The 27518-nt window shown below is 36.3% G+C and overlaps 1 protein-coding gene across 3 annotated transcripts; it reads right to left on the bottom strand.

Annotated features, from left to right (window-relative positions):
- Window positions 1-10646: 10646 nt before the first annotated feature.
- On the bottom strand, window positions 10647-27114 carry GPRC6A (G protein-coupled receptor, class C, group 6, member A). Of its 3 annotated transcripts, none has more exons than XM_004673801.2 (6): window positions 26884-27114; window positions 24388-24691; window positions 22433-22744; window positions 15808-16020; window positions 12058-12181; window positions 10647-11777 (listed from the first exon to the last, which is right to left on the bottom strand). In XM_004673801.2, the coding sequence occupies exons 1-6, from the start codon at window positions 27075-27077 to the stop codon at window positions 10666-10668; spliced, it is 2259 nt and encodes a 752-aa protein (XP_004673858.1). In that variant the 5' UTR covers window positions 27078-27114; the 3' UTR covers window positions 10647-10665. The 3 variants fall into 3 exon arrangements, with proteins under 3 accessions (XP_004673858.1, XP_004673856.1, XP_004673857.1); XM_004673799.2 differs by having other exon boundaries at window positions 21908-22744; XM_004673800.2 differs by lacking the exon at window positions 15808-16020 and having other exon boundaries at window positions 21908-22744.
- Window positions 27115-27518: the final 404 nt, after the last annotated feature.

The raw sequence follows: 27518 nt of genomic DNA on the forward strand, positions 1-27518 counted from the left end.
TCACTTCTCTAAGCTGGTGAAGGAGTAGTGAATAATGTCCAGCAGGGATTTGTACATGAGAGAAGTAAAGGATTGAAAGAAAGGAAGAAGGGGTAGAGTGGAAACTATTTAGAAGGGATGATTAAAGACAACCTTCTAAATGTGCCTAGCACATTGTTACACATCAGAAAATGTTGTGGTGTCTTCCCTTTCTTTGTTTATTCCCAAAACACAATGGCATTTTAATTTGTGAGAAATCCAAGGAGAATTGTAGGAACCTCTGAGCTCTTATGCCTTATCATCATTGAATTTTCTGTGCTAACACTGAAAAATTTACATGTCGATAGTTAATAAGTACATATCAACTGAATGAACAAATGAAAATCTCAATAAGAAAATATATTCCACCTGGGCTAATTTAAGAAAGGGCTAAAATACTTGAGAATACCTATACAATGAGCTGAAAGAATTCCTGCCTGACAATAGTGGCCATAGAAATATCTGATGAGTCCAGGACTATGTTACTTGAAAATTATACCATTATTCAAATATGTAATTTAAAAATTTTTTACTTTTATTTGTGTTAGTATCAGTAGAACTAGAGGAGCATCTCTCTCAATCACTCAATCATTAATAGTTCACCAAAGAATATTAAACTAGTTAAGTAAATTTATTTCCCTGGAGAGAACCAAATGTCAGGGATTTACACATGATATTCTATCTCAAGCTTCCTGAGCAGAGCAGAACAGGGCAAGAGAAAAGAGGCTCGTGTCATGAGAGAAAGAACAATTTGCATTCTAGCTCTATTCCTAGTGGGATTAAAACATCACTCTTTGGCAGTGGCCTACATTTTAAAAAAATGACAGCTGCATGGGAAATGTTTTCTTTAGTTCCAGAATAAGGATAAATTAAAAACTTGAATCAACTTCTAGTAGAAGAAAAAGCTAATTGTATTCATTTTTAAAAAGCCAGGACAGAACATGTATTTATTTAAAAAATATTGGTGTGCCTCCTGTGTGCTGGGCTGTGTTCTAAACTCTGAGGTTAGATTAGGTAAAACACAGAATTCTCTGCCCCCTCATATTCATTATTCGCTTATTAAGCCACAGTACATTTCCACTTTCTATAGTTTATTTTTATGGTATACTGTTATAAGTAGGGAAAATTTTAAGTAAAGCTATTATGTAGACTAATTAAAAAGTGTGGGTAAATTTTTAAAAATTATGAAACGATGGGCCCTCCCTGGTGGCGCAGTGGGTTAAAGCACTGCACTAAGAGCTTAGGCCACCATTTCGGCATGAGTTCGATCCCCGCCTGCCCCGGAGGAGATCCACATGGCGCAGCAGACCTCTCCTGACCCGCCCGCTGCTCCCCCCAGCAGTGTACTTCGTAGATCTGCCTCTTCTTCTCCCAGCGCTGTCTGGTGAATCCTCTCACCCACCCCATCGCTGGCTTGTACCCCAGTTCTGTATGAGTAAATAAATAAAAATCTTTTAAAAAATTTTAAAAAATTATGAAATGACTGTGTGCTAGGCACCAGGTTAAGGCAGACAGGAGCTATGAAAATTACTGCAGGGCTGTCCCAGAGAAGACCCCAATCTGACTGGGATGGTGCCCCCATCAGGAAATGCCTTGCTTCAAAGAAGGGGTTTGCAGGGACTTCCAATAACTGCTCTCCAACCCTTACCAACTTCTCTACAGGAGAAGTGTTAAAGTGACAGTTTACCTATAGACCTAGAACAGAGAAGTCTTCAGACTTCAGGCAAATTTAAGTGGGTGGTCCCGGTCAGGTCCTGATTACCCAGTGGGCACTACATGTTTAGGACCCAAAATATGAGAAACACTTTGAAATAATTTTAATATTTAGAACTTAAAAAAAAAAAAAAAACACTCACACCAGCATCAGAAGTGTGTTTAAAGCCCTTGCTAGGAGAGACCACAGCATTTTCAATACTTGAGCATACCAATATCAAAACTTGGTTTGTTTATGAATTTTTTTTCTTAAAAAAAAAACATTAGATAATCTCCCTGTTCTTATAAAAATCTTCTAAAAGTTTTGTTGTGGGGGCGAGTATGTCCTGAACAAACTCCATGGGACACAGGTTTTATGCACCCCACCCCCACCCCAGACCAAAGCAATTGAAGGCACCGAGGACTACAAATCCCACAATGCCATCTCCCTGATGGTAGGATTGCCGATGTGGGGGTGGAGTTAAGACCCCGCTTGTTATATAACCAGAGGCATGTGGGTCTGGGTTGCTTGGTTCCTCTGCCTGTGTTCAGTGTGCTCTTGAGGTCCCAGCTCAGTCGAACTGGTAGGATGCATTCACCAATTTATCTCCCCCCCCCACCGCCCCAGGATTATTCCTCTCTTCATTCCCGCTTTTCGTAACCTTTAGTTACCATTTTGTGTGTGCCTGCTGTTGGGTCTCGTTATAAGATTTTTTTCTCAGTACGCAGGTGAGGACCCACACTGAGGGTTAACCCACTACACTCTGGGGTTAACTTGTAACATCTGCACATTATGCTTCAATAAAATAGAAACTTTCCCATGTTCTGTGGCACTCTGTTGGATATAGGTCTGCTCACCTCTGACTATTTCCTCTCTTCCAAATGTTTGGTCACATGAGTTTCTCAGGTCTTGTTTGAGCTGGAAACTCAACTCTGGTCTCCTTCCAGTTTCTTGAATAGCTCATATTGTCTCTCATCCCAAGGCATTTGCGTTTGCTTTTCCCTCACATGTTTTTATATTTTAGGTCCCAGGGTAGCTATCACTATATCATGGCGGCCTTTCTTGCCTATGCTAGCAAAGTAAACTCACCTCACCTTCATCGTGTTACTGGGAGTCATGCTTTAACTTCGTACTTTGTTTTCCTCTCTGCAGTTGCGCTCTGTATGTCTGTGTGTAGGATCTGCCTCTGTCACCAGAGAGCAAGCGCCATGACCAAGTTTTCGCACCTGTCCTGGACATTAAGTCATGACCAGGATGTAGCACAGTGCCTAGTATGTATATAAGTTAAGTGTGTGTTGGATAAAAGAATATTTGAATGAATGAATGAGTGAATGCATAACACAACGATAGATTACTGCCTAATTTCTTTCCAACAAGATTCTCAGAAAAGATACATATTCTCGATAACCTCCATTCCGCCTTCTCATATTCACATTTCAGCTCTCAGCAAACTGGCTCTTTATCCTGCTCAAAATATGATCTCACAAATCTTTAGTGGGTTTCTGCATCAGATCAAGTCACTGCTCGTTCCCATGTGCCCTGCTGTCCTCCACTCTTCTAATCTCTTCCAATCATCCTAGTAGATTGGCCTCCAATGTACTTTCCTCATTTCTGGTCAATTCTTTCTCTACTCTTTTTCTCTTCCTACCCTCCAGAAAGAATTTTTTTTTTTAAATATAGATGTAGTTTTATAAAACTTTAATGTTGCCCATCACTTAACTCTCTCTTTTCTAACTCTGCACCTGCATGGCTTTCCTCAGACTACAAAAAAAAAAAAAAAAAAAAAAAAAGACCAGAAAATAATCAGAAGGAGGCAAAGAGGACGCTGATTTAAATTCTCTGCCATTGTCATGTCCCTAGACATTTAAAATGTCACTAACCCACAGTTAGGTAGGACATTAAATTGCTCTGCTAACAGCGATGCATGACAGCTGTTTGTTAGGGTCACGGTTTACTTCTGGCTGGTAGAGGGAGCAGTGTGCATGATAGGGGGTCTTAGCAGAACATGACCAAATTCTGTTTGTTTGAGTTGCTTATTGTCCTGTGCCTCTCCAGGACTACCCTGAGAAGTACATTTAGAAGAAAGCTTGTTGAGTTATGGGCTCTAGTATTGCTTAAAATCTTTTATACTCTTAATAACTCGTAGCGTTTGTTTTTGCTAGAAATGTCAAATCTGAAATGCAAGTACATTTTTGAAATACTGGGTATGCAAACTGTCCCTCAGACATCCAAGTTGGTATGATAACCTAAGAGACAGGAAGTTATAAAGGTTAAATATCAGCTGTTTTATAGTGTTCATTCACTCCTACTTTCTTTCATTCAACTGAAGTGTGTAGATTAAACATCTGTTCACAGAGCTACTAGATTTCCAAGAGTTGTCCAATATCTATTAAAAATACTAGCTATAGAAAAATAACTAAAAATATAAACTGCTGTCTTGTTGAATATGTACTTAAATATTATTGAACAATTATGAGTACTTTGACTAAATCCTAACTCTGAAAAAAAAATCTGATACTCACAGGATGAGGTGAATTGATCCAATAATAAAGTTCTGTTTATATACTGCAAAAAATAATAGGGATTGACATGTGTGTAGCCAAGTATAAAACAATCTTTACTTTTATTACAGCAATTATGTTTTGAGTTTGAAGTGATTCCTAGCTTTGTCTGGTCATTATCTAAAATCTTGAAAGCTACTTCATAAAAATGCTAGAATGTTTTATAAGAGATCTTTAAAGATGTCCTTGGTACTTATGACTTGCTAGTTTTGTGTTAATATTAACAATTAAATTTTAAGGTCAATTTATAAATCCTATCTCAATAGCTTTTATAAAATGCACTTAATAATGTTATAAATGAAAAATATTCTGTCTCATATAGGGATTGGCTGCAATGAAAACAAGCTAAATCTCTATCACAATGTATGAAATGTATGATTCAGAGTTGTGAGATCATGCCCACCAAGGCACCCATTTTCCCCCCACCACCATCCACTGGGCCCCTCCATACTTAGCTCTTTTCCCCCTCCTGCTGTGCTATGTTCAGTTGGAAAAACAGATTTCTAAGGTTTGTTATTGGCTTTGTTTTGTCTTACCTCCCTGAAAAGTCACTTTAATGGGCCCTAGGGGCCATGAATATGGTAAGGAGGTACTATTCATCATGTATTTACGTTGCAGGTTAAAGAGTTTTTTCTACCTTAATTTGTAAGAATCTTTAAAAAATAATAAACAGTATTAATTTATTAAAAGCAATTGTACATTTTTAGGTAAAATGAAGGTACAAACAGAAACTTGGATGTTTAGATTACAAACTTCTTGTCATGTTACATAATTTTTGATCTATGGATGAATTTACTTGAACAAATAGAGTTCTTAAAAGGCCCTTCATCCTTAAAAATATAAAGCTTAACTAGGGGGTCTCCCCTTGGCACAAGAGGTATATTTCAGTAGATCCTGCTGTTCTGCTCCCTACTCTGTCTCAGGTGAATCCTCTCAACCCCCACACCTCTGGCCTGTACCCCAGTTCTATATGCATAAATAAATAAATCTAAAAAAAAAGGAAACATAAGATGGGGAAACAACAGAATGGAAATGATTTGGGAGACATCTGTGGTTCTGTTTTGGGTATATAGAGATTGAGATATATTGGACTTCTTCAGATAAACTTAGTATGAAGAGTTAAACCAGTGATACCAGATAGTGTTTAGTGACTACTATAGCAGTGATCCATGCCATGAATTAGGAAATATATTTTATCCATGAAGATTTTGTTCATCATCTTTGTAAGGATCTGGGAAAGAAGACACTTTCTGTAGTCACTGTCTCCCGAATAAAGAAATGTACAACTATTGAAAATAAGAGATAATTGCCTTTCCAAAATTCAAAATTTTAGTTTTTCCAGCCAAGTATCAATTTAAAAGGAAATTTTTCCTTCTAAAAATGTCTTCTAATTACTTATATTTGGTAAACCAAAAAATGTATATTATAGTTTAATGTCTGCATTCATCAATCTTGGTCTAAACATAGACATCACCATTACAGTATATTATGAAATTATTCTAGTTTTCCTGGACGTCTTCATTCTAGTATGTGTAAACATATAATTGCCCAGCAGGTGGCAGCAGGATCTGCAAATTGTTTTACAAAGGCCTAGAGCCCCGGCCTTCAACTAACTCACTGTCTGTCTTCTGATGCTCACGTATGTGCACCTTTTGTCTTCCTTGTTTTTCTTTTGGTAGCTAAAAATTCTAAGTTTAGGCTATTCCTATTCCCAATTTCAGGAGAAAAAAAATGAAACTTTTTTTAATCCATTTTGCCACTGTGGAGCCTAACGGCCTAGTGGTTATGTGATACGCCTGAAACCAGGTTATAAAACATTATCACACACCACACCCCTCAAATGTAAATGAAGCCGGCATTCTGTTCTAATCTTTCCACTAAGAATATATGTGAGTTCAGTCATTGTGTTTTTTCCTGATTTTTTTCAGGTTCAAGACTATTGAAACTGAGATTTATTTATTAGAAAGTGAATGTGCTTTTAGTGCAGCCCTGCACATTTAAAAGTCAATGTAAGTGGTGGCTATGGAGTTGCATGTTCACAGTCTTATTCTTGTCTTTCACTATATTAGGTTATAACTGTTCAGAAAATTAAAGTTGACAAAAAGTTACCCCACATTCTCTAATTCTGAGCACAAATATTCTCTATTTCTTTGTGCTTCCTCAAAGTCTCTAATCCAGATTTACACAGAGTTCTAACTACAGTCCCTGTAGAAACAAAGTTTTACTTATTAGCTCACAAATCATTTCCATTTTGCAACCAAACCCTCATATTTAATTTTATGTGGCTTCTTAATATTTTATTATCAAAGTAGCATTTCTTATATTTTTATGGTGGAGAAAGGTTCTAATTTTATTTGTTGTAATTACAGAATACATGATGTTCTGGTTGATATTTTGTTTAATTCTCTCTGAAATATTCTGATATTTGTCAAAATATGTGTTCCGAGTTGACTCCCAACACCTGTCAAAACCAAGTGTGTGTGTGTGTGTGTGTGTGTGTGCACATGTGCACGAGAACATGGCTACATGAGCTTATGATTCTGTGTTTGCCAACAGTTTTACCCGGGGAAACTGATTTAAGGAAACAATTCAAAGAAAGAAATGTCTGACTGATATAGCATTAAGATGTTTTCATACTACATATATTAAGATGTATATACTATACATCTTATAACCAATACTATTTTTTTTCTTTTTTGCATTTCCATAGTCAAATGAGGTCTGTAGTTAATTTTTGGACAAAGTAAGTTCTCTTTATTTTACACTATAACTATCCCTTTCTATTGACAGTTACTGTCAGTTTCCTGTGATTATGTGAATTTTATTTCACGGAATATTTAAATATATAAATAAGCTTAAAAGATCATTTTGTTGTATTGCTTATTTTAGTAATTTTTACTTTATCTGGAAGGACTCGGGACTTCTACTTCTCCCTTCTTGATCACATTCTCTTTTAGAATATTCTTTACCATTTATTTTCTATTTTTATTACATAAAACATTTTTATGATTTTTACTGGGATAATACCAAACCAGCAAATATACTGGTTAAATAATAATTAAAAATTTTATTCTGAATTATGTGCTCATTGTAATGAAAATTCAAGTAATGAAATACAAAAAGTCAAAGATTGGAAAGACAAGTTTTACCTAAAGAGTGCATTTGTTTCATTATCTATATATAATGTATAGTATAGTACATAATGTGCAAACACTACACTGTTTACAGCTATCATTAACAAAGGAAGGCAGTGTCTCTGAATACTGTTTATATGAAATTATCTCATTTTTCCAAATGGCTGAATAGTCCCTTGAACAAATGAATCACTATTTAGAGGAATTCTAAATAAATTGTGGACAATTTAAGACTCCCCTAAATGAATTGAGGATAATTAAAGTTTTCTGAAGCTTGAAAACTTTTTTTCTTTAAGGAATTTTACAAAGACCATCCTGTAAATAAGCGTAACTCTGTGTAGCTGAGAACCTATTTCTGAGTTCTAAATTCCTAGCAGGGGAATTGCTAGGTCACACTGTCTCTTTAATGGTAATTAATATTAACAAATTGGCCTACAAGTATAGTTGTTCTGAATTATCTTAACACATAGGGTATGTGAAAATTCCTACTTACAACCTAATTCTTTTAACATATTTAAAAAGTCCGAGAATTGATAATATCTCTCACTTTCTCCTTGGGTAAACACTTGTTTCATGTCTGATTTTGATTTGTTCACTGGTGAAACAGGTTTATGATTTTAACCTGCTATTTTGACCTATACATCTGTAAGAACATTTAATATATGTTCTTAAAAATTTAAACATTTTTAAATCAAAGTTTAAACAGTTTTAACAAAAACAGGATAAAAGTATTCACGTACAATTCTAGAAATCTGATTTTCAGCGTATGCACATTTGTGTGATTTAATAACAACTTCACTCACAGCTGTGTGAGTTCAGATAAGACACTTAATCTTACTGTTTATTAATTTCCTCCTAGTAAAGTTACTAAAGTCACAATATTGTTATGAAAACAAATAGCAGCAGTGATGAGGATGGTAATAATATTTTGAATAGTGCTCTGTAGTTTTTAAAACCTTTGCTGGGTATTATCTCTTTTAATCCTTATGATGCCCTCATTTGAGCAGCAGGACAAGTATTTTAATCATTTTTTTCACATAGGAAACTAAGACACAGATTTGGTAACAATATCAAGCAATGTCTCTTTGAGAAGTTAAAAGTCCTATGCAGAGGTAATACCAAGGCGAAGACAACCTTACAAATCTTTCCTGAAAGGATTTCAGAGAATAATGTGCATGTGTGTGTGAGTGTGTGAGAGAGAGTGCGTGTATGATTTCTCTTTGAATCTTTTTCAGGATGTTTACTATGACCAGCCCTTCTCCCTCTGCTTTTCCTTACAAAGTTCTTTGTATATGGTTATACGGAAAAGATTAATGACTAGAAAATAGAAATGTGCATTATCTGACTTATAAATGTATGTGTTAGAGAAATACTGAGAATTATAGGTCAGTTATTGCTTTTATGTATTAATTTACATCACATATGCCCACTGCAAATAGGATGGGCAAATTTTCTTTCCTTCATCATCAGTGAAGCTTTAGTTATGCAGCTAACCAAGAATTCTGTTTTCTCAGAATTCATTACAATGCTGACTTGGGACCTTGCAAAACTTCTTGGGTGAGTTGCAAACTAGGTAATGAGGATTGTTCTGAGAAAAGAGTTGGTTTTGTGTTTTACAGGAGAGCAGGCAGAGGGCCCTGTGTCATGTATTTTAGTGAAGTGATTTATTTTCTTCCCCATTCTGGAGGGTCAAATGATACCTATTTATCGATGGATGCTTAAAAGTTGAGGTATGAACTAACGTTCCAATAAATCCCTCTGTATCTTCCTTTTTCCCCCCTACAAACAGAAGGATGAAATGTCAGATCCTAAATTTCATTATAAACTACTATTAATTTTTCTTCTTAGCTAGGACTATCCCTATAAATAACTTATTTTTATATTTCCTATGAAATCAGATTTCACAGTGCAATGTGTATTTCCCTCTTGGTGATTAAGTGCATTCAATAATTCAATCTAAATTGTTTAGCTCCCTTTTCAGCACAGGACACCTGTGAACCTACCTCTGAAACTTCTTTTCAATTTGAGACAAGACATAGTTTTTGAGACCAGATAAAGGCAGAAATTCTGGATAACAAAATAGATGAGGTAACAACCTTCTATTGAAGGGATTACCTTGTTAATCTTGTTGGAATAGTAGAATTTTAGGCTTGGGAGGAAAATTGGGTATTGCTGTAGTTTATGCCTTCTGGTTATCGAGCTCTATGAAGTCAGAAAGGATGAGTGGATCCTCCTGGCCCCTTTGTGTTTAGCGTCTCAGCTGGCACGGCACAGGGATTGGGCTGAGCATTGGGACAGGAGAGTGAAGATGATCAAGAACCAATACAAAGAGGATGGAACAGAGACAGTAGAGGATGGAATTAGGGAGGATATATATTTTTTTTATTTTACAAAAGTTTGTTTTTACATCATTTTGTACATTTTTTTTCCATCTCAATTGTAATCCCCGTGGGTTTCCCATCACCAAGTCACCCGTGTGCCATCACCATAATCCCGTGCATTTCCCTCCCAACCCCCTGTTTTTGATCCCATTCACCACTCCACCCCCGCAAAATGTCTCTGGTATATGGTTGTTCATTATTTTTGTTATTTTCTCGCCTGGTCCATTATACTCCTGCTATGAGTGAAACCATCTGGTATTTTTCTTTCTCTTTCTGGGTTATCTCACTAAGCATGATCTTTTCCATTTCCATCCAAGTTGCTGCAAAAGACATGTGTTTCTCTTTTTTGGTTGCTGAGTAATATTCCATTGTATATATGCATCACATCTTTTTTATCCAGTCATCTACTTTTGGGCATTTGGGCTGCTTCCATGTTTTTCCAATTGTAAATAAAGCAGCAATAAACATGGGGGTGCAGGTATCTTTTTCAATCAATGTTTTTGTGTCTTTTGGGTAGATACCTAGGAGTGGGATTGCTGGGTCATAGGGAAGCCCCATGTTTAGCAGTTTGAGGAACCAGGGAAGATGTTTTATGGGTACTTTTTAATTGGAGAGATCTCTATGGAGGGAGGTAGAGGTGTGGAAGGAGGTAAAGGAGGAGGCAGATGAAGGTGATAAAGGATGAAGGGAGTTTCAGGGCGGGGCTCTATTTTCTTTGTGAAGTGAATGGTTGGATAGAGGGAATGTTCACCCCATATTTGGTAAAAATAATGGTAGTGAAGAAACACCCAGACATGCTTGTTTGAAAAGCAGACACATCATAACAGCAATGACTTCAGAAATATTTTAGTTTGAAACTCAGATTCTTAAAGACTCTTTTATATACTTGAAATTCTTTTTCGAGGCAAAGCTCTAGATGCACTCGCAGCATTTTCTCTGTGTATGAGTGCAAATGCGTGTGCCTGAAGCTCTCTGCTTTTCTGCCAGGATGCGGACTCGGCACTAGAGCTGAGATGGGTTGTGATATTGTGGCTAGTGGAGTCCAGTGAAGCATGACTTATGACAAGACTGCCCACACTGTGGCAAGAGTAACTGTAAATCATGTGAAGAAAGGCAGATTTGGTGTTAGTTTCTTGCTTACAAAGAATAACATAGCATTTGGGAAAGAAGGTGCAACACAAGATTCCATAGTTAGATATTAAAATAACAATAGTCTCCACCGCTGGCAAATATTTGCCAAAAGTGGTAGCATAGACAGGGATGAATGTGGTCCAGGCTATGAAGTAAATGAGCATGCCAAATGTTATGAATTTGGCTTCATTGTAATTCTCAGGGAGTTTCCTGCCTTTGAAGGCAAATATGAAACAAATGAAGGCCAGAATGGCAATATAGCCTAGCATGGTGCCAAATGCCAGGATGGATCCTTCCTCACATTCCAGAATAATGATTCTGGGCAAGGAGACATTCTCCTCAACAGCAGGTGCTGCAAAAATTAACCACAGTGTGCAAATGACAACTTGGACGCCTGTGCAAGTGAAGACAATGGGGACTGGTTTATAAAGACACTTGAGGAAATTCTGCAACTTTGGGTCAAAGGTGAAAGCCAGCAAAATTTTCAAGGACTTCATCAAAATGCAGGAAATGCAGAGGGTAAAACTCACACCAAAGAGTGTCTGCCTGGTTTTACATGTGAAGTCTTGTGGTTCTCCAACAAAAAATCCTGTGCTGGCAAAGTTGAGGAAATGACAGAAGAGCATCACATAGCTAACCATCAGTCCCCCAGATGATTTCACAATGGGTGTGTTCAGGTTTCTTGTAAATATTATGCCAATGGCCAGAACAGACATGATTCCCAAGAGGGAGAAGGCCAGAAGCAGGATGGCCAAAGAATCACTCCAATCAAGATATTCCACTTCCTTTTCAAAGCACGTTGTACTCTTTACAGGGGCCCATTGAGTTTCATTGTTGCATAAAAGGCAATGATCCATATCTAAAAGACAGGAAACTCAGTTACAGTGCAAACATTTAAATCACATGATCATCCACATGCTACTACAAAGAGGAATACTCCTCAGGAATAGTCCTTCCTAGAAAACAGATGGAGATAATTGTCACATTGTCACTTATTAAAATAAAACATGCACTGAATCAAAGGAGATGAGAAATAAAGGGCAAAGATGAGGGAGGATGGAAAGGGGAAGAAAAAGCAGTAAGTAAAACTTAGGTAAAAGGCTCAGGTGTGTGCTGTACTTGCTGTAGTGACTCATTACCTGTCTGATTGGTGTAGTGATTTTCAGGACAGTTCACACATTCATAGCAGCAGACGTGTTGACTTCTTGTTGTTTTCTTCATTTGTCCAGGACTGCATTCTTTGGAGCATTTAGACTGAATTTGCTACAAAATGAGGAAATCACAAATAAATTTTTCAAAAGATTGATGCTGACAAACTCCGACTTAAAATCCTATTTACTAAATAACATTTTGGTCTTTTTTTTTTATTAGAATTGCTTTGTCATTTGAAGGAATGCGACCACGTTTAAAAAATAGATGTTTCACATAGAGAAACTACTTTTGGAAGAACTTAATGTTGTCCTATTAATAACTCCTGTAAGCAAATAATGAAAAATAGCTCTTTCAAAATGCCCCCCAGGAAAAGGATGAGATGTTAAGTGGTAGAACTGAAATAGGAAATATGGAAACTCCCAACCCTGTGCTGTATAAAGAGTTCAGCTATATGAATAGCAAATTACTGGACTTTTATATTTCTTTAGAAGGAAGCTATCAATCATACCTTCTAGGGACTATGTCTGCTTTAATCATAAAAAAACAAAACAATTAAAATTTAAAAAAAAATTAAACAATGAAAGTATGGGTTAAAAAGACAACCCTAACTATATAATAATGTTTAATCCATCCTGAGAATTTATACTATAATTCCTCATGTCACAATGTGAATAATATGCTGCATTCTGCTTTCATAGAACCCTTTGCTTCTAATCTAGCCAAACATTTTGCACTTCATCTGTTACTTTTTATTCATCATCTCCTACTCATGGCACATATTGTGAGATAAATCTGTTTTCATCTCTCTCTTACCCTTGATATACCAGAGCAGAATGAATAAATGAGGTCTTCTCTGACTCACTTACAAGCCATTCCTGAGCCTGCAGCACAAGACAATGCACTAACTAAACAGTATTCTGTGGGAGATGATAGTGATCTGGCTAACAGAGAAATGCAACCAAGATTCAGTAGCCCTGAATGATAAGCACTGGCTTTCTTCTTCTCAATATAGTATTTGCTGACCTGAGTTTGCAGCATGCTGCATATCTGCCTTATGGATTCCCCAGTAACTGAAGTAGCCATACTCCAAGAATGTGCTCTGAGGACTCAAAAGGACTAAACTGTGAAATAAAGCTGGTATCGTTAGGGGGAGAAAAGTAAACCTTCCTCCCCAGCAACAGTTCCTTCTATCCTCCACATCAAGAGAGAACAAAGCCTTTCTAAAGTCTAGTATTGATAACTTTGAGAAAACAATAGATTTAGGATTTATCTTGTGATTTGGACTAAGAGTTTTAAAGACTTACTAGAAATACTGATAGCCACAACTAGCCTACTTTGGACAAGTAAAATCTTGAAATCAGATCACTGCAATTTTTACCACTTCCTGGAAATATTAACATATATTGGCATCAGAAAGGAAGCCTTCTCTCTCTTTTCAAGTCTCCCCTTTAGTCACTAAAAACCCCACTCACTGATTCTCCTATCATTTTATACTCATTGACAATTTCCTCTTCAAATTCTGGAGATAAGTCTTAGTAATAATAACAGCTGTACTTTCTTGCACAAATAATAATTCTCTCTGTGTTGAATTAAAAAATGAAGGAAAGTATGGTTAAAAGATTACAGTGATTTCCAGAGTGCGGGTTCATGATAATGAAGATGAGGACAGAGAAGGATGGCTACATGTCCACCTTCCAAGGAAAAATTGTCCTGCCTTATGGAAACTTGTGATAGGGAAAAATGGAATAAAAGTCAAGCACTAAAGCATTAGTATATTAATTCTGTCAGTCAGCACAATTAATCATGCCAGGTATTGTTGTAATTGTTGGAACCATAGCATGAATGAAACACAAGAATGTATGCTAGCATAGGCTGTCAGTTCTAGTTGGCAGGTTGTCAATAAACAAGATAAATACTAGCAAAATATTCAGAATTTTAGATAGTAATAAGTGCTAAGAAGAAAACTAAAGATGAGGGTATATAAGAAATAAAAGGTTGACTTTGTAATTTAAATAGGGTGACAGGGATGGGTTCCCTGTGATGTTTATGATTTATGATTTGAAAAAGACAAAAAGGAAGTGAGAAAATGAACCATAAGGATACCATAAAGATTAGTATAAGCACAGAAAATAGCAAGTGAAAGGCCTTGAATTAGAAGACAAGGCATGTATGGAACAAGAAGGCAGGTGACTCCTTTTAAGGAGTCCTTCAAGACTCCTTTTGAGTCTTCTAAGATAGGCAGGGCTAAGGGAGGAGGTGAGATCTTGGAGTGCTCCTCTCAGGCCTGTAAGATTTAGAAACATTATCTGTTACAATGTTTATATGGAGAAGGGAAGGGAAAAGGGATCTGTAGGGAAGAACCTGAGAAAAGTATTCTGTTTTAATCTGGCTGCTGTTTTAGAAGAGCCTGAAGGTGGCAAGAGTAAAAACAGAGAGCAATGAGATGCCTTCTGTAGTTATCTGGGTGAGAAATGACTTAAATGTGGAGTCGAAGGTCAGTAGAGGACAAAAAGTGGTCAGATTCTGGTTAAAAAAAAATGCAGTGATCTGATTTCAAGGTCCACTTGCCCAAAAGTAGGCTAGTTGTGGCTATCAGTATTTCTAGTAAATCTTTAAAACCACTAAGTAAAGTTTAGATTGGATATAAGCTGTGACAGAAAAACAATTGACAAAGATTCCACTAGGTACTTCATGAGCAACTAATAGGAGCTGTTGCTAATTATTGAGATGGGTATAAATTTGGGTGAAAATACAAGGAGCTCAGTTTTGGAGATAATTGGTAAAGATGACTGTTAGACATCAGGTAAAGGTGCCAGTTAGGGAATTGCATATTATTTGGGTTGAAATTCAGAAGATAAATGTCTGGGAGCATTCGCCTTCTATATATTGATATTATTTAAAGCCACAAGTCTGGATGAGATGTTTATGGAAAAGTGTAGATAGAAAAAGAGGAGCAGGTTTGAGCTCAAGGCATCCCAACATTTATGGGCAGTGGGAATGATAAAGAACCAGCAAAGGAGGCTCGAAACAGTCTTAGACAGGAAGAAAATCCAAGAGAGCTTGATGGTATGGAATCTAATAAAGCATTTCATGGAGAAGAGAATAATTAACCTGTAAATGAAGTATGATGGTGTTTACATTTATTAACATTGGTGAACTCAACAGAAAAAATTTTGATGAATTGGAAGGAGTTCAAATGATTTTTTTAGAAGAGAAATTGGAGTTAGCAACTATATTTGACATTTTCAAGGAGTTTTACTGTAAAGATAGTGGAATGGATAATTATATAGAGGAGGATCTGGGAGATCAGTGGAGTTTCTTTTTTATAAGGCAGGAGAAAAAATAGCATATTTGTGCCCTCATGCATATCATGCAGAATAGAAGATACCTAAGGGTGCAGGTATTGCATCCTGGCTGCACAGACCGTCCATCCATAGTTCAGAGGAAGGCAGGGCTGTGGGAAAGATGTGGTGGTAGGGGAACATTAGCAATGCCAACTGAAAGTGAGGATGGGATGATAGGTTGGAGTCAGAGAGTTAGAGAAAGTATAAGATAACCACAGAAGGTGGATGAGTAGTGAAGTAGGAAAATGGTCTCATGGTGCAGCACTAAAGATCCACAGGAGGTTAGAAGCCACAAATTGAATTTAAGGAGGGAAATTGGTCCTAGTGGAATTAAGGACTTGTGCATTTGAGATACTAATAGGTTTAAATCAAAGCAGCCTATAACAAATTTACCTTAAGATTCCTGAGCTCATTTTTTGTTTCTTGGTCTGTGATGATGAAGACATCATTCTTCAGATCATATTGTGCTATCTTGGTGATAGTCATGTGGCCATTAATCTCCTTCCAGAGCACGACATCATATCCGGTATTCATATCCCCATGGGCATCAAAATGAAACGACTTCCCTCCATCAGTGAATGTCACGTTTTTCAGTGCATCAAGTAACTAAAACAATTACAGAACAAACATTAATAGAAATGTTGGAAGTGTACCTTTTATGTCACCAATAGCACTGCCTTGTGAGGAATGTCATTTATAAAATTAGGAAAAGAGTATTCTGGATCAGTGAGTGTGCTAACTACTTGAGAAGCTTCTTAACCACCAGCAGCTATTTGAGAATTCTTGTTTAATTGCTGTCAACTTATTGCTATGTGGCTTTGAGAAAGCAAGTTAACATTTATGGAGAGTAGCTGCTCTAGAACATAAAACTGAAATCTGAGCACTTTCATTTATTCACACTGTAGCATTTCACATTGGGTTGGTTCTATGGAGCTGAGACCTGTGTTCCATTTCTGGATTCCTTTTTCATTAGTGATGTGATCTTGACAGTTACCATTTCTTTTTAGGTTTCAACTTCCCTATTGGTAAACTGTGTTCAGTAAAACCTGCCTCCTAGGATCATTGTAAAGATTAAATGTAATTTGCATGTAAAGAGGTTATCCCAATATCTGGGATAAAGGATGAAATTCGGTTACTTCATAATACTGGTTATTAGATAATGGAGATGTAGTGCAAATAGATAAAAGCCCTTTGAGCCTATCAACTAATGTCACCTGATATGTATTAATTGCTAATACTCGAATCTGTGACATCCTTCTACTCTTTAACATGTCAGCAAAGCAAACTGAACAGGTCTAATTTTCCTCTTAGATGACGACCTCTAAGCTAGGAACAAAGAGATTTATTTATTTGGGGACACACACATGCTGATTTTCATTGGGGATTATTTCATTGCATCTAGCTGATGTTAACTTAAATCTCCCTTTTATTTTCTTTGTGGCTCAAATATAATCATCAATGTGCCATCTGGAGTTATGGAAAGCAAGAAAATATATCCTTTTCTTGTAGAATCAAAACTGACCCAGGTACTTCACCAGGATTGAGGGATAATCACAGCTGGTGGTTATCATGCTCACCATTTCTAAAATGAAGGCTGAAGGCACATATCTAAATATCTAGCAGACAGTTCAGTAAGGACAGCATTTGGCTGTTGGGGTGTGTACTGAGTCACATCACCCTCAGAGAAGTTCAGTTGCTAGGCATAAGTAGTCACCGTAGCACCTGCCCTCTGAGTCAACACTTTGTTACTTATTCTGTGGGAGGTATATATTTTATCTCCCATATATTTTTGAGAGGTAATTTCTACCAATTTCACATCTAATAAGTGTGGGTGGTATGTATTTTATCTTGCTGCAGTGATTGAGACTACAGGGATGTGACTTTTAAATACAATTTCTAATTGATCTTTTTTTTCACTTGAGAGGAGATAAATGCAATGAAAAACTGTCTTGCTACCCAGCTTGTGCAGTGATGACTTTTACGCACTGTAGCTAGGACAGGAAATGCTTTGCCGATGAGTGAGACAGCATATTGAGCTTGTGATAGCATAATAGACTAGGAAGGGGGGCTAGGGGTAACAATTTTGATTCTACTACTAACTTCATAAGTATTAATGATAGTAAATTACCTGTTCCAAACACAGGTAATATCTACATTTTTGATGCCATGGGGGTTTTATAAGAAAATCAAGTTATGTTTTATGATGAATCTGTTAGCTGTGATGGCCATGTCAATTACCCAGTGTCACTTCACTGTGATCTCAAAATGCAGCTGATTTTACTTTATGTCCCCACATATTTCATAGTTCTTTTAATAACCTACATTAATTAATATTACGTTAGAGAAGCAGGCTATCAGATCTAATGTGGAAATTAAACAGCAAAACCTTAGTCTAGCAATTGCTTGGAAGAAAAAATGTGGAGAGAACAAATACAAAAGAACAAATAAGTGCTGTTTTCAGTGTTCCCACCTCCACCTGTATATTGGTGGCTCATCTGTTTCTTCCTTAAGCCATCCCATGTCAACTTTTCTACCCTGCATCGAACTGTAATTTCCACTGTTTTTATTTCCTGAATTTAATTTGATTTTAGAGAATAAAGTTCTGCCACATGTACATTCTGTCAATAAAGATAACATTTATGATGGAATTAAACTAGTACAATACTGTTTGTTCTTACAGGAAAGAGGGTGGAGGCAAACAAACTGTCCGTGCATTATTTATCAAACACAGTAGAACATTTGCTCTGGATTAAGGCAAATTTTGAACACAGATACTGCAACTACTAAGCTATTAAATGCTTTTTTTTTCATTGAGACTCTGAAAGTCCCTGCATAAATGACACTACGAAATTTGTAGAGTAGGACTTGCATCTCAATTATTGCAAAGTTCACCTCTGTATGGTAGTGTCCTGTTCTTGAGAATATAAGAGCAGGAGGTCATACCAACTAAGCTGCTGGGATTGGTACTGTGTTCCATTTCTCTAATTGCACTGATGTCCTCGCTACCTTCACAAGTAAGTTGTGCTTGTGTAAAGAGGTTTTTATATGAGTAACTAAAGAATAGCAGAGAATGTAGCCTTGCATCTCTTTCTGGTGCCAACCTATGTCTGTTTCTCTTAGGAAGTTTTCTATGGTTCCTGGAAAGCCACTTCACTAAGGCTGGGAAACTTCCCCTGCTACTGATGTGTATGACCCTTTATTGTTGAGATCCCCCCTTCATCTTTAAACTGCTGTTACTTACTGTCAGTTGTGCTTCCTTCTGCCACTTCTTTAGGATGGGGTGGAACAAGCATGAGCCTGTGGCCCTACCATAACATAAATATTAGAGGTGATCATGTCAGTGCCAGTACAGTAGAGCTTAAGATTGTTAGTTTATATTTTCCTTATTATTTCAAAATTGCTCTGTGCTTGGAATTTGTCTATTTGGATTTCTGGACTAATATCCAGCTAGCTTGGCTATACTAGAATGTCTTATAAGTTCTGCAAAACTGGCATCTCCAAAGGGATACTTGAAATTTCTTTTCCTCACCAGACTTCCATTGTCCTCTGTGTTTCCAGCTCAAAAATGGATACAGGTTGCCCATATTTGGAATCACTTCTAACATTCAGCTTCTCTCTGTAAAGCTTAACACCCAGTCTACCTCCAAATACTTTCATCCTTCCTCTTGAATATCCATGTATACTATCTCTTTGTCTTCAGTTCACATTTGTACCACAGCACAACCTTCTCCTATGCCTGTATTACCTTTCTCCCTCCAGTTCTGTGTCCTCTAATCAAAGAACATGCATTGGGAATGATATTTCTACAATGGAAATCATATCACATCGTCACTCTACTGTTTGGAAACACTGTTAATTGGCTTTTCTACACTCAATCAAGTCCAAAACTTTAAACATAGCGTGCACACATTCTGTTGATAGGACAGTCCTTGTACCAGAAGTTTCGGCATCACCAGAGAGAATATGAGAAATCTGAGCTTACAGATCCCCCCATCCAACTATTGAATTAACATCTGTATAGAAGTAACTTTTCCGGCAATACAATTGCACCAATCCTTCCATTTTCACTTGTAGTTTACACAAAATACTCCTGCAACATGACACTAGTTTCTGCTTCCTGAGTATGCCATAATTTTTCTCTCTTCTGGAACTTTGCCAGAATATTTCTTTTCTGGGTTAACACCTACAGTTCTGTCATGCTTATAGAGCTGTTCTGATTTTTGGAGAAAGTTCTTTGAATCAGTAATACTAACTAGATGCCTCAATTCTGTGCTTCTCTGCCATTGTATGTTTATGGGAAGCATTGAAATACATCATCCTACATTGTAATTGTAGCACTTAAACTGTTAGTCTATCACAAGAAAGACAGATGACTGCTATAGGGAGAGAATTCAGTCTTGTTCAGTCAGCACAATGTCTAGAATATTGAGACATCCAACAAACATTTGCTCAATCAACATATGAATAGAAGTCTGACTGTTAGGTGTCATTTCATCTCATATCACTTACTACCTGTATATCACAAGAAATAAAGGAAAACATACAAGAAAACTATGTCACCAGCCACAGGAGGGGGGTATCACACACATCTGAGAAATATTAAAAAGCAACTGAAGTAAAACAAGCTGTGCTTTCCCTCCATCTACCTCCTAATCATCCCAAGCACGGAGCCAAAGTGAGGATTATCCTCAAATGTGGGGGGATAATTAACCCCTCTAAAGTTATTTGTATCTAAAATTATTCAGGAAGTAGCATTTAAATATAAATGAATTTTGTTAGAAGACAAATTAGTCCTTGGGACTCTGCCTTTGATAGTGACAGATCCTCAAAACTGAAAGTCTAAGAAGATTTCTCTGTCTTCAACCTATATATTTCTCTAAGTTCAACTTAATAATGAAAATACCACTATTTGTCTTTTGTCCCATTGAATCTGGCACAGACATGGCCCACGCACATATGATCACAGAAGCAAATCACTCCTCTAGTCATCCTTTCCAATCTGTCTCTGTTTGTTTTTAGATAAATAGACTCCAGGTCCATAAAGAATGACCTCAGGTTCCTAGTGTTTAAATAAATATTTCAGAAGACTGCTTGGTTTATATTTTCTCGTGTGTTCCTCAGAATGTTGAAGGCTTGTTCCTGTTTCAAAATTCTTTCTCATATCTCTAGTGGATACATAGCTCTTTGCCATTTGTATTTCTTTTTCCTTACGAGGTTTTTTATATCTCCCGTCTATCTTCTCTGTCTCTGTGATTGTTTATTTTCTTTCCATTACTCTTTTTTAACTTCTTGTTCTTCACATTTCACTATTTGGTTCCTCCACTGTATAATTTTTACCAATCCCTCTTTGAAGTTTATACAAGAAAGAATATGTTTTCAAGCAAATATCTTAAAATATTGACATATAAGTATAATTTTTAAAAAGTGCTCTAGTGTAAAAATTTTCTAATCTCTAGTCTTCATCAGGTCATTGGTCTTATTTAACAAGGTAAAAGCCAGTTTTAAAATGAGCAATTTAAATATCTTGTGGCCATCACATGACCCAGCCAGATGTAAACTGGTCATCCCAGTTACTAGCGCTTGTGTCTGTGGACATTTAAGTTGACAAAAGTAGGAGAAATAGTCTATTTTGAAAACCCATATACATAATCAGAAGAACTAAGTCTTATAAATTTTTTTGTCTTATAAATTCAAAATAAATATATTTTTGGAACATAATTCTTATCTCAAGGTAAATTTGGTTTTGAATAGACATTATTGAGAAATTTATTTCTAATAAATAGAATTTATCAAATATAAAGCATCAGCTCACTTTTAAATGTCTTGTTTGTGGGCATTTATAAGCTTTTTATTTTTCATTTGTAAGCTTTAATTAAACTAAAATTCATGGTTAATGTAAACCTGAGATATCATAGGAATTGCTATTATTGACCAAACAACATTTGTTTAAAGAAAATCTGAATCCTAGGGTGTTTGTCCTAACTAAATTCCTAAGAGGAGGCTTCGGTGTATAAAACACATGACATCATGAAAAGCAGACATGGGATCAGAAGACTCAGACTGGGATTATATTTCTGTACTTCCTAGCTTTAGTTTCTTCATCCTCAATACACAATAATGATAAAAAGGACAATTAATTATGCCTTGTTTTATGTTTAAGTTGTTACAGGAGATATTTACATGGAGCATTGGAAAACTGCAAGATCGGACATAATTCATAAATTCAAGGAAAATAGTACTATCAACAATACTGTCTTGGAAAGTCAAAGAATATAGAGTTGGTAGGTGACAACAGGAGATGACGATGAAATAACAATTCTGTTATCTTCTAGAACAGCGTTATTGAGAGAAAGGCAGATCATTCAATCACTGAAACTATCTCCTTATATAAAGGAATATAAGTAAGAACAATTAATCTAACCATTACAAATTCAACCAAGAAAAGAGATGGAGAAAATTTTGTAAGGAAATGTTCTTGACTGTGAATTAGTACCTCCCATGGTTGAAAGGCATTGGGGTTCTGACAGTCACGAGCTTGGCACAGATCCCGAATAGCATGACCCAGGGCAAACACGGCGAGCTGAATACTGTGAACAAGTCCCGGCTCAGTATAATCCCAAAGGAAGTCATTTCTCAGGGAGAAGTTCCTTTCAATATCCTTGTTAGCCTTGTAGGCCAAAGTCCCTTGAGAATGGTTGTAAATGCACTGACTGAAATCATTGTCCTTGGCGTATGCACAGGCAGACAAGAGCACAGCATATTCATTCAACGGCTTGTTATTATCATTGGGAAACATATGCAGGTTTTGAAGAAAGGAATGGAAAGAGGACATATTCCCTCTTCTAAAGGAAAACCCTACAACTTTGCCAATCCTTTTAATATTAGGAATGGTGGTAATTTTGGTGGCAGTTGACCAGTTATCACTGGCAATCCAGGTCTTACGTATATTCCTTTCTACGGCTTTACTGAAGAGACTGAAAACATGAAATTGCCTCAGAAACACCACAATGACATTGACCTGGGCTTCAGCTATGATTTTCTCAAGAGTCTGATTGATCTTGATGTCAATGGTATCATCTGAAAGGAAGGCTGGGAGAACTTCTTTAAATGCTATGCACACATTATTTGCTGTAGTCTGAATGGCAAAAGTATTGAGAGCCAATCGTCCGTAGTCATCATCTGTGGCTATAATGCCAATCCAGTTCCAACCAGATTTTTGAATCAGGTGAACCATTGCTTTCGTTTGATAGAAGTCACTGGGTACAGTCCGTAAAAATGAAGGAAATCGAATTTTGTCACTTAAGATTTCTGCAGTTGATTCAAAACTCACCTGAAAATTGACAGACTATTTTTAGTTATAATGTTGATAAACTCTGGGTGGCTGTTAGTAGTGAATGTTCTGCTCTTTGTTTTTAGTAAGTTTCTATAAAATTTCCCTAAGTTTTCAGGGCCTTTCTATCTTTCCCTTTAATGAACTCCTACTTTACAAATCATTTAGGTTATGACATTTAATGCCTAGTGATTGTTCAGAGGCATTGCTATCCTATCATTTCTTATTTACCACCTAACTATCAATATACACAGGCCAGACTTTTTTAATAGAAAAATCTCATTTCTTAGCCATCTGGGGAAAATTATTTTTGTCTTGTCTTTCTGGATATAAACTTTTCATTATCATCCTCATTGGACTAAACTACTAGTGGAATTCTCAAAGTCTGTCATGAGCATATGTATTTACTTTACTCCAGAAAACTATATATTTTGAATCCTTATATTCAAAAGATGATCTCTCTCTTTTTTTTAACTGAGGTATAACTGACATGTAACATTACATTGTTTTCAGATGTATAATATAGTGATTCAATATTTTTACATACTTTGAAGTGATCACTATGATAAGTCTAGTAGTATCCATCACCATACATGGTTATGAAATGTTTTCTTGTTATGAGAACTTTTAAGATCTACTCAGCAAACTTTCAAATATGCAATAGAATATTACTATTATTGCTATGCTGTACATCTCATCCCCATGGTTTATTTTATAATTGGCCGTTGGCATCTCTGACTTCTTTTACCCATTGGGTGATCATTTCATTGGGTGACAATATGACTATGAACCTTTTTCTTTTCTAAGAGTCAGCTTTCAGTTTTCCTTGAGTTTGGGAAATAGTGACCCATAGAGTAATATGATAAGAAAGTAAAGAGGTGTAAGATGAAAGCTGAAGCTCTGCTTGACTCTGAATCATGTGTAAGAACGTAGTGCTGGGCTCTTTAATATCTGTTGGTCTTTCAAAGACCTTTTGCTTGCTTTCTGATTATTGGCTTGCATTATCAGGAGAGATGTAGCTCCACAATCTCTGCTCAAAGCTTTCACAACTTACTGCTAACAAGTGCAAATCATATCACAGCTGACATCGTTCTACCTGTCCTGGCCTTTGCTAATACAAATGCATCTTACTGTGCTCCTTTCTGCTCAACTGATCTAGCCACACTGACTTGTTTTTTTTTGTTTGTTTGTTTTTTTTTAATAATGCTTTGGATGTTGCACTTCCTACTTTCTTGACCTAAATACTCTCTCCCCCTCTTCCAGCTCCCTTGGCTATTCCTTCTTACTCAAGTTTTAGGCTCAATGTTACCTCCTTGAGAAATCTTTGACCTACCTATCTTCTTACCTCTCACTCTGTCTTCACTTTCCTCACAGCACCTGACAAATGTTATTCAGAAACAGGGCAGTTGAGGTCTTCAGAAATCTAACAAAATCACATTGAAAACTGTCAGAAACTAGTTTAGGAAGACTGAAGGGTGATTATTCCCTGCCTACTTTGTCCACTATCCTATCTCCATATTTATTTTGAGGATAAAGAAAGATTAAAATAAAAGCTACTCACTAGTTTCCCAGGTTACCATGAGCCTTTCATAATCATGTATAAAATCAAAACCAGTGTTATTAGGAGTTAGAACAAAACCTACCTGTGGCATGAGCTGTAAATTCAACATCCTGGAGACAGCTATAGTTATTTCTGAGTAGCCGGCACCTATGACAGCCTTAACTCTTGGTATGTAGGTGGAGTAGTCACACTTAAACTCCATCATTTCTCTCGAGCAATTGAACTTGGAAAGAAACCTCAGAGCAGCTGCCATTGCCATGGTGACTTCTGTACAAGTGTCATAGATTTCATACCCCAGTTTCACTCCAGATAATAGTGTTGAATTATTAATCACTTCAATGCTATGTATCATAGCAAGTGTTTGAAGAAAAATTGATATTTCGAAGCTGTTGAGAAACAAGATATTTTGAAGTCAGAACGTGCTATCCAGTTTTAGCCTCATCTCTGTCTTGTAATAGAACATTTCTGGATCAGTGAAGCTTACCTCTTGAAGGGTGTCAACTATTTTAAAATAACTTTTGATGGAAACTTACCTAACTAATAATAGGAATCCAGAGTTTCTCAAATGAAGTCTGTGGAATAGGATTCAACCTTTGTTTGATTAGCCTTGGCATGATTTGGGGTATTCAGTTTTGTATTCTATAGTATGAAGATGTGTCTGATTCTTGTGCCTTCATGTATTTAGATGTCAGCATCGTGTTATTGCACAAATACCTGATTTTAGACTCACAAGCCCATTTTTTTACTTTCCTGATACTAATCTATTGCGTTTGGAAACCACATTGATAAGTCCTTTAAAAATTACATGTAAAACAGCTCTGACTAAAAGCCCAATAATCTTCTCCCAGGTAAATAACTGTTTTAGTTCCCAGACACAGCTACTTCCTCTCTCAGAGGGCTTTTCCAATTGACTTTTTCACTTGTGAATATTCACAGCACTGATAATTATTTGACTGGTTATTTACTCTTTAATTCATTTAGTCCACAACTTAGTAAAAAGTAACAGAAAGTACCCAATAACAATAAAGGTTTAATCAGTGTTTTTCAAATGAATAATAGTGGGTACTATCATTCAGGGTTTTGATATTTTAAAATTTCTTTTCATTCATTAAAATAAATTAAATACTACTATTTCAATAATGCTGTTTGTCATGATGGGTTCCTTAATTATGAAGTTTGGCAGTCAGCATTAAGTTTTTAATTTAAGGGAAAAAAGGTACAAAGTTTCAAGTAATAAATTGTGTGACAAAATATGTATTTTCAGATTCTCCCACACTAGATCCATGTAGAACCCCTCTCATGTATTTACTCTGTAACCTCAAACCTAGAAGAGGGTCTAGATAATGTGGGATATTAATAAGTAGTTGTTTAATGTTGAATGAATATTATTTCCATGTAATAATGAGGTGAAAATACATTTAATCTAATGAGACATTCTTCCACCATGAGTCTGTTTACTTGATCAAGTGACCCTTAAGTGTTTTCCATCCTGGATGTTGGGGCTTAAATCCATAGTCAGCCTTTGGACACCAATTTATTGCTCTGAAAATCTTTGCTAACTAATTTTAGAATGGCGCCTGGTATTTCCAATAATCAACAATTAAGACAAACTAGTTCTTAGTGCCTAAATTCTGGGGAGAAACCCAGAGAGGAATCTCAGTGTGATGCAGATCACTCATGTTTTATCTGAAAAGCATTCTTAGAGGAGGGGCAAAGGCTTGTAGACAAAGAAATAGAAAGGGGAGTAGTAAAAAAAGAGATTAAATGGACACAAAAACAACAAGATAGAATTCAGGACTTTTGAGTTAGAAAGAAGCCTGCGATCGCATTGCTATAGTAACTGAAGCTGATGCTGCCTGTGTTCTTAGAAGATATTACAGACTCTTGTTTTACAGAGGAGAATATTGGAAACTGAAACTTGAAGAATTTACATGATTTATCCAAGTTTAAAAATGAATTTGCCCCAAACTGATATTATAATTCTAATTTTCTGCTGTCCTTAAATAAAATTCATTTGTAACATCCTTACCCAGTTTTACCTTTTCAAAATACCTTGTGCCAAACATGTCCTTTGTAATCAAACTTTCATCACTTTTAAGGAAAAAGAAACACTTTGAGTTAAGGTAGGGTCTTACTATGTCATGAAAGAATTAGATTCAAAAAGGAAATGAATACCATATTAACACATGTTAATGTAGAGGAAAAAGTTAAATATAGTTTATTTTACACAAAGAAATAATGGAGTCATATTCAAAACAAAATACATGTTACCAGCAATAGAAATATAAATGTTTTATGTTCACTTGTAATGAACAGTGTCTTCCTATTGGTCTTCCCAAGTGTCTTCAGGGATTGTTTTCTTAGACAAAATTCAAATAAATATGTAAGTCTAAAGCATTCTGCACTTAGCAGTCAGTAATACATGTAGTGCTGATAATGAAGGATTGAAAGAATATGTGCAACTTAAAATATATGTTCAAATTATAATAAAACAGTTTAGATGCTAATACAAGTACATTTACATGTTCCATTTTTATGGTGTAATCTTGAAATCTGTGTTTGTTGAAGCGTTACTCACCCAACACATTTCTGAATTTCTGGTCGTCTAGGATACTCTTCAGAGGACAGCATTTTTTCATGAATTTCAAACAAACCTCCAATCATGATATGTCCTGGAGAAGAGGCAGCCACAAGGTCGTCAGGGGTCTGGCAAGGCTGGGAAGAAACAAGAATAATCACAAGGCAGGTGATCGACAAAATCAGTAATGCCATGTTTCCATTGTATGCGCTCCCTTTGTGTGAGTTCTCAAGACTCCCTCAAGATCACAGAGTGCCAACAAAGCAATTCCTATTTCACTTGTAAACACCATGTGAGGTTTAGGTCATTGTCAAGGACCAGACACTCAGTATTCAGATAGTTGAAGACAGTCAAAACATTATCCACTAATAAGGACACATTAGACTTTTTTTTAACACAGCCGGTTAGGAGATAGATGAGAGTGGTCGGTAAAAACTTCTAGAATTAGTAATACCAGGCTCCTATGATGCGCTTTTATTTTACTGAAATGTCAAAGCCTCTGAGTAATGTTAGCATTTGTTTTGCATCAGAACGTAGAATATTCAGAAAAGGTCAGTTTGAGAATTTTTTTTTCCATTTTAGAAGTGAATAGTTCTGCCTTTCCAAAGATGTCACATTCAAGGTACAGAAGCTGC

Source organism: Condylura cristata, unplaced genomic scaffold, assembly GCF_000260355.1.
Source record: "Condylura cristata isolate star-nosed mole 26May11 unplaced genomic scaffold, ConCri1.0 scaffold00001, whole genome shotgun sequence".
Lineage (NCBI taxonomy): Eukaryota > Metazoa > Chordata > Mammalia > Eulipotyphla > Talpidae > Condylura > Condylura cristata.

What these genes read in the sequence shown, in the direction of transcription:
- GPRC6A (XM_004673799.2), bottom strand. Translation starts at nt 27,077, where the DNA reads ATGGCATTACTGATTTTGTCGATCACCTGCCTTGTGATTATTCTTGTT. An exon ending in ATTTACAGCTCATGCCACAG is followed by an intron (nt 22,745 to 24,387) that starts GTAGGTTTTGTT and finishes GTCAATTTTCAG; the next exon opens with GTGAGTTTTGAATCAACTGC. An exon ending in TCACTACACCAATCAGACAG is followed by an intron (nt 11,778 to 12,057) that starts GTAATGAGTCAC and finishes CCTGTCTTTTAG; the next exon opens with ATATGGATCATTGCCTTTTA.